Genomic DNA, 10,881 nt, shown 5'->3' on the forward strand with positions numbered 1-10,881 from the left:
AACAACCTGGAAATATCTTGATGCATGCTCAAACATCCAGGTGAGTAAAACTCAAAAAGTTGATTCTGTTTACCTGGACGTACCGTTCCATATGAACAGAATCAACTTTTGGAGAACCTGGAAATAGGTGAACATGCAAACTGCTCACAGGAAGAGGCTGAGGTTGCAAAAGCTCCTCCATTACTCCTGTCAGGCCTGAGCCACTATGCTGCCCATTTTCCAACCCTGCAAACAAACGAGCTGAAAGCCCGAAAGCTGAACTCTACAGCTTGTTGTGGTGCCCTGTGGCTTTAGGTGCTGACAAGCCTTCCATCTGTTCTCCTGAGTGTTATAATGTAAACAGTAAAATGTAATTGGAAGTCTGCGGAGATGCTCTTTATTTCAGGCGACGTTCAGGATGAAAATGTTGAAGGACTGACTTACACTGTGTTTGTGTCTTTGTTTAGAAGCAGAGCAACACAGATGGATCCAGTTCTCAACCCTGTCATCGCTGTGGGAAAGACTTTCATTGTGACCTTTGTGGAAAAACTTTCAGTCATCAAAAGACCCTAAAACTACATCAACGTAGACACACTGGAGAGAAAATGAACTATTGCAAAGAATGTGGGAGAGGCTTCCCCAAACCAAGTATCTTAAAAAAACATGAACGTATTCACAGTGGTGTTAAAACACATCTCTGAGATCAGTGTGACAAGAGTTTCAGGAATTTCACTTCATACTCCAAACACAAACGATCCCACGTTACTAATAAACTCTTTCACTGTTACTAATGTGCCAAAATATTCACCTCATTGTCTGCTCTGTGCAAACATCAGCGTGATCATGCAGGACTGAAATCACTCCCATCTCTGGATCACGGTGAATCTGCAGAGACAGAAAGATCCTCTTCTGGTTTCAGGGTCAGACTCAAAACCCTTGAGATCAGGCTCCACAGAGTTCACAGTGAATCTCCTGTAAAGATCTGATGAGGCAGCTATGAATGTGCCTCTCGTTACATTTTAAGCTTTCTAAACTGTTCTACTGCAGTGTTCGTGTTGAGTGGTTAGCTTTGTTCCAGCAGTTTCTGTTTCCTCTTATTAAGTTTTTATTGAATGTATTTTGATTCATGTGTTCTGAAGATGTTTTTTTTGTCAGGTTGTTTGTGTTATGAAATCCTTCAACAGTTAAACCTTAATTTGAAATGTTAAATAAAGAAATAGTTTAATGACAAAGAGTTTGATCCATGATGTCATTTCCTGTATATCAAACCAAAAACTGACGTGACAAATGTTCTCAGTGATACAGATGGAGGTTTATCAGAGGAGACTTGGCTGTTCTGACACTGAACAGGGTTCCTGCAGCTTACTGAAAATTCTGACCTGAAATTTATAAAAAAAAAAATAAGATCTTTAAAATATTTTATATTTTAACAAAGTTGCTGTAGGTATCAAAAATTCTGATTTTTTTTGAGATATAAAAAGATTAATTTTGGAAAATGATCTTTTAAAGTTGTGGTTTGATTTACTCAGTTTATCAGAGTTTCCTTTGTTGGCACTGCCTCTCTTCAGAAGTTGTTGGTCTATATTGACATGACAGCAGATTTTTCGGCTGGACGTCCATGATGTGAATCTTATTTTACCACATCCCAAAGGTGCTCTATTGGACTGAGACTCAGGTAGGCTTTGGTCAGTAAATGATGTCAGTTGGTACTAAGGGACCCAAATTGTGCCAACCAAACATCTCCACGCTATTACACCAGCAGCAGGATGGATCCATGCTTTATGTTGTTTAAGACAAACTCTGCCCCTAAAATCTGAAAGTTGCAGAGATTGAAAAAAGTTGCCTGGTCTGATGGGTCTCAATCTTTTCTTGTCCACTTTTGTTGATCTCAAATGTAAAAGAACCCACCCATCATATTAATCACACTCTAGAACTTGTTTTAACATATGGCATAGAAACTGAATATTTAACAGTGTTTCCTGTAAACCCTCTCTGGTCTGATCTTTTGCTAATACAGTGTCTTGCAAAAGTATTCGGCCCCCTTGAACTTTTCCACATTTTGTCACATTACAGCCGCAAACATGAATCAATTTTATTGGAATTCCACGTGAAAGACCAACACAAAGTGGTGTACATGTGAGAAGTGGAACGGAAATCATACATGATTCCAAACATTTTTTACAAATAAATAACTGCAAAGTGGGCTGTGCGTAATTTGCAAGTCACTATAACATTTAAATTTACAATAATGGAAAGAAGCCAGGTAACACACACCAATTAATTAAATTGCTGAAATGTCTTAAAGATATAAAGACCTGGGTGACCTCTAACTTTCTGCTGCTGATTGTAGTTTGCCCTTAAAATTCTAGAAATAGGGTATCTAACCAGCTCTGGATGGCTACCTTGGCCTAAACATCTCAAAATATCCTGTCTCAGACTGACTCTGAAAATCTACTTAATGCATTTATTATTTCTAGACTAGACTACGTCACAGCGACGCGATGAAGGCTGTCCCAATTCAAAGGCTGCTCGAAATGCGGCCCTCAAATTCGTCTTTCGTTCCCCTGAATTTTAAGGCTGTGGCGGTGTAGACTTCGTGGCCAAACGTATCCCACAATTCATAGCACAGCAGTATGTGTGGATAATTTTGCCGCAGAAGCGGAGCGGGCGAAGAGTAAATCATTAAAAGTAAGTACTGAATAATATGTATTTTTATGTATAATTGTATGTATACATCGTATTGTTGTAATTGTTTATATATTCTGAGGTAAGTTGATCTATAGTGTTACGTCATATTCTATAACGATGTTATGTGTTTGTATACTTTCTGCCCAGTTTGACCCATTTAGCAGAAGTGAGCCTGTTTAAGGCTCTGATATCTATCTATCTATCTATCTATCTATCTATCTGACAACACATATAATATTGTCCATATTATATTTACATTACCACAGTGAGATAATTTTAGTCTCATGAACAACATTAGCTAATAGTTATTTACTAACTAATCTTAAATGACTGTTCAGTACAGAAATGAAGCCCAACAATCATGTTTTACAGTCCTGTGGTCTCAGCCTCAGATACTCAACTAATCAAAGTGATGTCATGACAAAAATGAATAACCAACAAAACATTTTTTTTCTCCTTCATTTCTGTCACACAAAGCTGTATGTAACGTTTCTCGCGGTTAGTATCATGGTTGCTAGCCAACCTGAACGGCGCGACGAAGGCTAGAACGTCCCATTTCACAAGCCTCTCACTTCTGCACTTCTCGTACTTATAGTCCGCACGGTACGTAGTACGCGTAGTGCACGTACTTCAAGCGAGCGGTCTCTTAATTGGGACACAGCCGAAGTTTTCCAGAGGCCTGGTAATGAGCTAATCATGTGATACAGGTGTGTTGACCCAGGGTGAGATCTAAAACCTGCAGGGACACTGGACTGAGATTGGGGACCCCTGCAGTAGATGCTATGCAGATGACACTGAGCTTTGTCTATCCATAAAACCAGGTAACACACACCAATTAATTAAATTGCTGAAATGTTTTAAAGATATAAAGACCTGGGTGATGTCTAACTTTCTGCTGCTGATTGTACTTGGCCCTAAAATTCCTAGAAACATAATATCTAACCAGATACTTGCTCTGGATGGAATTACCTTGGCTTCCAGTAACACTGTCAGAATCTTGGAGTAATATTTGACCAGGACATTATACAAATATGTAGAGCTGCTTTATTTCATATGCGCAATATCTCTAAACATCTCAAAATATTCTGTCTCAGAGTGATGCTGTTCATTAATTTATTACTTCTAGACTGGACTACTGTAATTTGCTGTTATCAAGATGTCCTAAAAACTTCCTTAGACGCCTTCAGTTAATCCAAAATGCTGCAGCAAGAATACTGACAGGGCTTACTTCTTGTTCCTTGAGTATTTAAAAGTAGAATGGGAGGAAGAGCCTTGAGTTTTCAGGGCCCTCTACCACAGAACCAGCTTATAGTTGGGATTGGTGAGGCAGACACTATCTCTAATTTTAAGATTAGGATTGAAACTTTCCCTTTTGGTAAAACATACAGTTAGGGCTGGATCAGGTGGCTCTGAATTCTTCCTTATTTATGCTGCATTAGGTGTAGGCAGCAGGGGAATTTCCCATGATGTGTTGAGTATTTCTTCCTCAGTCATCTTTCTCACTCACTATGTGTTAATAGACCTCTCTGCATTGAATCATACTTGTTATTAATCTCTGGTTCCCTTCCACAGCATGTCTTTTATCCTGTCTTCCTTCTCTCACCCCTGCCCGGTTGTGGCAGATGGCCGCCCCTCCCTGAGCCTGGTTCTTTGAGAGTTCTGCTTTCCTGTTAAAAGGGAGATTTTCCTGCTGTTTTCATCAGATTCCACTACACTGCATTTTCGCAGGAAATGCAACCTTTTCTAGTTTTTATTGAACATTTAATTAACAATATATTTTTTTGAATTTAAGCTAGAACAAGACTTGGCATTATTTAAATGATATGCTTATGTCTCTGACTTTACCCCCAAATAAATTGGACTCACGTCTTGAAAGTTGGTCTGCTAAAGGATTACCTACATTTGATAGTCTGATTAAAGATGGGAATTTAATTAGTGTTGATACATTGAAACAAAAATACAATCTGGAAAGACAGGATTTATGCCGATACTAGCAAATAAGGCACTATATAAAGACGACAATTAGAGTGGCGTCGGACACTAATGTAGATTTGATAGCAATGCTCAAAAAGGCATATAGTGGCGAAGTCAACAAAAAACACATTTCCTCTTTGTATACATTTTTTTTACAAATAAGATATTATGGGAGAAGGAGGGAGGAGTGTGCATAACACAGGATGAATGGACTCAAATATGGAAACAACAATGGAAATGCACTACCTCACAAAGATGGAGGGAATTTGGATTGAAATTTTTGATTAGGTTCTTTATCACCTCTTACCAAAAGACTCATTATGATGGGAATCCCCCGTATGCTGGAGAAAATATGGACACAGAAGAGTACACCTCTGACATTTGCAGGCAGAATTTTAAACCTTGGGTGAAATGGGGTCAATGCAGTTCTTAAGCATGCAAACATATGTTCATTAGTCAGCTGTGAGCGAGTTTTTCCCATTCATCTTTAACCCAGGTCCTTAGACCTCACAGCCTAACACCTTACAATGCGGTGGACTTGAAGCACACTTGAGTGGCATGTAGTTACAGCAGGGAAACAGCAAAGCTTGCAAGGGTGTAACACAAACTGGAACGAGTTTCTTCAACTTCATAAACAGTACCTTTGCAGAATACCCAAAACTGATTAACAATGGCGATCAGTTTGTTTGCGCTGATTAACAAGGGGCTGTTGGCTCACTTTCATCATCATTCACATGCAAATTGCCACAACCATTGATCAATGGACAGGATTACCATTCACATAGAGTTGGGGGAATGGCTGCAATCACAGCACTGAAAGATGGTGAAACATGTACCCTTAGTGCTGTTCCCTCGGTTCAAAGATGGCCATTTGCTTTTCACATAAATGACCTCCTTGACTCCCCGCTCACACTATCCTTCCTCCCCGCCTAGAATGTGTACATCCTCATCAGTAGAAGAGTGGCAACTGAACCGTAGGTATAAACAGACTGGTGATACCTGGCCTGACCAGCTGGCTGTTTTGTGTCATGACATGCGCTTAGCCAGGTTTTGGCTGGTTTTCCTGTTTCCTTCATGGCAATCCTAAGGGGAAGAGGGAAAAGTCTGTATTCTGCTCGTGCTTGGAGTATTGACTGGAGGTTGCAAATGAGTATGCAGTGCTGCACCAAGAAGATCCTTGTGATTTCTTTGTTCACTAGCACATTGTCAAGAGTTAACAGGAACCTGCCAACAACCATCTCCATTTATCCCAGCATAGGAATAACAGACGTTACACCTTGGCTTAGGGAAACATTAAAGACATGTTCCCATACCGGGAGTTGAACCCGGGAAGCCTGGGTGAAAACCAGGAATCCTAACCGCTAGACCATATGGGAGTGAGGTGCTTTCGCACCACTGTCGTGAAATCAAGGACACTTTTGTAACTTATTTAACATATAAAATTTTGGTTTAACTGTTGCAGGATTTCATAACAAACAAGCTGAAAAAAACTGCAGAAAACATGGATTGATGCATTCAATAAAAACATAATAAGAGGAAACAGATGTTTTGATTCAACTACTGGAACAAAGCTAACCACTCAACATGAACACTACAGTAGAACAGTTTAGAAAGCTTAAAATGTAACGAGGCACATTTTCATTAATAGTTGCCTCATCAGGTCAGGAGACTCTACCTGAACTCTGTGGAGCCTGATCTCAAGGGTTTAAGTCTGACCCTGAAACCAGAAGAGGATCTTTCTGTCTCTTCAGATTCACTGTGATCCAGAGATGCCAATGATTTCAGTCCTGCATGATTAGGCTGATGTTTGCACAGCGGAGATAATTTAGTACATGTTTTTGAACATTGGTAACAGTAAAACAAGTTCCTTCATAATCATTATGCAAATTTTTGCTCTGTGAATGGTACTCATGGCCATTGACCAGTGGTTGTTGATCAATGCTCAAAAGAATTTGCTTGTTAACGACCAAGAAATTGACCTCACAGCCCATTGTTCATTCATTGGACTGGTTTCAGTTGTTATGCAAATGTACTGTTTACAAGATTTACTTAAAAGCGGGAATCAAGACGTAACAGGTTATTCGTAACATGGAATCGTTTGTGAGTGGAGTATGAACTGAGATTACTCAAACGCTCTCACAGATGAAGTTATCTTTCATGCTTAGTATGATCACATGATTGTGAAAAAGTTTTGTCACAGTGTCTGCACTTGTATGGTTTCTCTCATGTGTGGACTCGCTTTTGAAGCTGATGTGCACGGATGAAGGATGACCCACACTGACCGCAGACGTGCTTTTTAACCCCACTGTGAAGGAGTTCATATTGTTTGAAGTCCTTTGAAGTGGTGAAGCCTCTCCCGCATTCTTTACAGTGGTTTATTTTGTCTCCAGTGTGTCTACTTTGATGTATTTTCAGAGTCCTTCGATGACTGAAAGTTTTTCCACAAAGGTCACAAAAAAGTCTTTCCCACAGCGATGACAGGGTTGAGAACTGGATCCATCTGTGTCGCTCTGCTTCTAAACAAAGACACAAACACAGTGTAAGTCAGTCCTTCAACATTTTCACCCTGAACATAAATCCTGAAATAAAGAGCATCTCTGCCAAAGTCCAATTACATTTTACTGTTTACATTATCACACTCAGCTCAATATATAATGTGCTATACAGACGATAAGAGCAAAAACATTAAATTAATACTAGTTTAATGCTACAATAACAGTAATATAATCCTCAAACACTATTACTAAAAACCTGTGATTAGAGTCTGAATAATCATTCAGAGGTGTTTATCCATGCAGTAAAATTGCCAACATGCTAACACAATTTGATGAGCAGAGTTGTTTCAAACAGTCAGGCTGACAAGATAAAAATAAAAGTACATACCTCACAGTAACTGCACTTGTAGAGTCTTTCTTGTGTGGATCTGTTGGTGTGCTTTCAGGTAACGTGGCGATTTAAAAGTCTTCTCACACAGGTCACATTTATAAGGTCTTTCCTCAGAGTGGGTAAACATGTGTTGTTGTAACTGTATGCCTGTTAAACATAGTTTACCACACTGATCACAGCTGTACACATCATGTCTGGTGTGAATGCGTAGGTGTGTATTTCGGGTCGCCATCTGGCTGAAAGTTTTTCCACAAATGTCACAGCTGTATGCCTTAGTCCCAGAGTGGGTAACTAGATGCCTCCTTAAGCTGCTACTTTGAGTAAAAGCTCTGCCACACTGATCACAGGTGTACGCTTTAACTCCACTGTGGATGAGTTGGTGTGTTTTTAAGTTTCCAGACTCAGTAAACGACTTTCCACAGTGTCCACAGATGAACGGTCTCTCTCCAGTATGGATGAGTTGGTGGTTTTTTAAGCTTCCAGAGTGGGTAAAAGACTTTCCACAGTCGTCACAGCTGAACGGTCTCTCTCCAGTGTGGGTGATTTGGTGTTTTTTTAAGCTTCCAGACTCAGTAAACGACTTTCCACAGTCTCCACAGCTGAACGGTCTCTCTCCAGTGTGGATGAGTTGGTGTCTTTTTAAGTGTCCAGACTGGGTAAAAGACTTTCCACAGTCTCCACAGCTGAACGGTCTTTCTCCAGTGTGGATGAGTTGGTGTTTTTTTAAGCTTCCAGACTCAGTAAACGACTTTCCACAGTCTCCACAGCTGAACGGTCTCTCTCCAGTGTGGATGAGTTGGTGGTTTTTTAAGCGTCCAGACTGGGTAAAAGACTTTCCACAGTCTCCACAGCTGAACGGTCTCTCTCCAGTGTGGATGAGTTGGTGGTTTTTTAAGCTTCCAGACTTGGTAAAAGACTTTCCACAGTCTCCACAGCTAAACGGTCTCTCTCCAGTGTGGATGAGTTGGTGGTTTTTTAAGTTTCCAGACTTGGTAAAAGACTTTCCACAGTCTCCACAGCTGAACGGTCTCTCTCCAGTGTGGATAAGTTGGTGGTTTTTTAAGCTTCCAGACTGGGTAAAAGACTTTCCACAGTCTCCACAGCTGAACGGTCTCTCTCCAGTGTGGATGAGTTGGTGTTTTTTTAAGCTTCCAGAGTGGGTAAAAGACTTTCCACAGTCTCCACAGCTGAACGGTCTCTCTCCAGTGTGGATGAGTTGGTGTCTTTTTAAGTGTCCAGACTTGGCAAAAGACTTTCCACAGTCTCCACAGCTGAACGGTCTCTCTCCAGTGTGGATGACCTGATACATTTTTAGGGAAGCTTTTACGGTAAAATCCTTCCCACAATGGTCACAGCTGGGTTTTTTCTCTCCCTTTCTTCTGTGAGGTTTGTCGGCCTCCTGAGAGCGCTGACTTCTCGGTTGGTCCTGCAGTGACAGAGACACAAACAGAGGCAGTGAGTGAAATGCAACACACACACACACATAATTTCACCTCTGACATAGCTTTAAACTACATTAATTAATTAATAAATTTGATTAATACACCTTTATTGAAATATCTGCTATGGTGTGGTCTCCCTTTGCTTGTGACTTCTTGATGTTTGTAAACACAATAGAGCAAAAATCCATAGTATATAATAATATACAACACAGTGATATAACAGGTTGGGAGTATGAGAGTTTTAGACGTGACTGATTATTTGGTGAAACTGTGATATTTTCCTCACCTTCTGTGTTGAGCTCATTGTTTCCTCTGTAGTGACTCAGCTGAGTCCAGATGGCTGAAAATGTTCCTCTGCTGCTCCGTCAGACTCTTCTCCTCCTGCTGATCAGCTGGGACACAAAACAGATCTTTGTTAGGCTCCACACTGCACTGAAGAGTCAAAGTGTCTCATATGTTCATCTGACAACACAAAGTACAAATTTCACTCTGATTGCTTGTAGAAATCTTGTGAGACGTGTTGTGCTGCAAAGTGAGGAAACTCTCTCACTCACTTATACTTCAGGAGGAACTTTGTGACATTGGCTCTAATATTCTAAGCAGCCCTTTACTATGACAGGGCCAGAAAGTCCTATTTGAAGGTTTGGGAGAGGGACCATGTTAAAGGTGGATTGGGGTTTATACACTTTGTTATGATACAGGTAAGGCTGTAAGAGCCTGAGAAGGTGTCCTGAATGAACCTCTAAAACCAGTTTTCAGCTAACGACTCTGCTTCAGTCTGGAAAACAGCAACTACAAGTTTAAAGACTCCATCAACAATTCACACCCAGCAACAACCTGAACAGCTCCTCCTGTGGTTCCCACAAACAGGGACAGACCTGTTACTCCCCCACCCCACACTTTCCACACCTTCAGCCCCCCAGTTGCACCTACATAATGACTGAAACTAGCACCACCAAAGGAACAATGGGCTGGGAGGTCAGTTCCTTGACCATTAATATGCAAATTCTCATGACCATGTGATTGCAGCCATTCCCCAAACTCTTCGTGAAAGCTACTCATGATCATTGATCAGTGAGCTTTTACCAGTGAAAAGACTTTTTTGCTCCAACTTTCTGCCAGCAAACGCTCAACTTCTCCCAGCATGCTGAGCTAATGATTAGTTGGTGTTTTTCTTTTGCTAATTTAAAAAAAAAGTTCACTTCCTCTCATGTGTTCATCCACAGCAGCTGGACAATAAAGTTTATTGTGACCCTGATACTGCAGCAGATCGCTCTCATCCATTTCCTGTTATCACTTCAAATAGAAATGAGGCTGTAGAGGTTTGGTGCATGCAGAAAAACAGCTGCAGGGACAATGAAAAGACTTTTCTGCTCCAACTTCTCCCAGCATGCTGAGCTAATGATTAGTTGGTGTTTTTCTCCAAACACTCTCTCACTCTTCTCTCAACGTGTTCACAATAAACTGTGAACAGACACCGAGGAGAGCAGCAGAAGACCTCATTCAGGAGCTAAACTCAACATGAACTGAACTCACAGTAAAGTTAGCTCGGTGCTTACCTTTAGATGAGCCCACAAACCGAGAGAAACTCCGTGATGAAGCTGGAACTCTTTCCAAACACAGGAAACAGATCAGGGAGCAGAGACCCACGTGGTTCACGCTGATCTCAGCTACGATCCAGGAGACAAGGGTGGGCAGATCGATGCAGATATCGATCCAAACGTTGGTAGTTGTTTATGATCAATACTTTAGTTTGTTTCTCTCCTCTAAGTTAAGACTTTACTCTCTGTGGATGAAAAAGTAGCTCTGTCTGTGCGAACGCCTCTTCTTATGCGGGAGACTCACTTTGCTCCGCCCCCTTTTTCTACGTTTTTGTGATTTGTTGCTGTGCGGTCACGTGACTCAGCTGTTC

General features: G+C 40.9%; 1 protein-coding gene and 1 non-coding gene across 2 annotated transcripts; both read right to left on the reverse strand.

The window, feature by feature from the left end:
• Positions 1 to 5,945: 5,945 nt before the first annotated feature.
• Positions 5,946 to 6,017, reverse strand: trnae-uuc (transfer RNA glutamic acid (anticodon UUC)). Its single transcript has one exon. It is a non-coding gene; the product is annotated as a tRNA-Glu (tRNA).
• A 1,578-nt stretch (positions 6,018 to 7,595) lies between these two features.
• LOC148101604 (uncharacterized) lies at positions 7,596 to 10,645 on the reverse strand. The gene is made up of 4 exons (XM_087845532.1): positions 10,529 to 10,645; positions 9,256 to 9,361; positions 7,675 to 8,953; positions 7,596 to 7,603 (listed from the first exon to the last, which is right to left on the reverse strand). Exons 2-4 carry the CDS (start codon positions 9,271 to 9,273, stop codon positions 7,596 to 7,598), a joined length of 1,305 nt encoding a protein of 434 aa, XP_087701658.1. The 5' UTR covers positions 9,274 to 9,361; positions 10,529 to 10,645.
• Positions 10,646 to 10,881: the final 236 nt, after the last annotated feature.

Source organism: Neolamprologus brichardi, chromosome 9 (assembly GCF_056152115.1).
Source record: "Neolamprologus brichardi isolate AB-2024 chromosome 9, ASM5615211v1, whole genome shotgun sequence".
NCBI lineage: Eukaryota > Metazoa > Chordata > Actinopteri > Cichliformes > Cichlidae > Neolamprologus > Neolamprologus brichardi.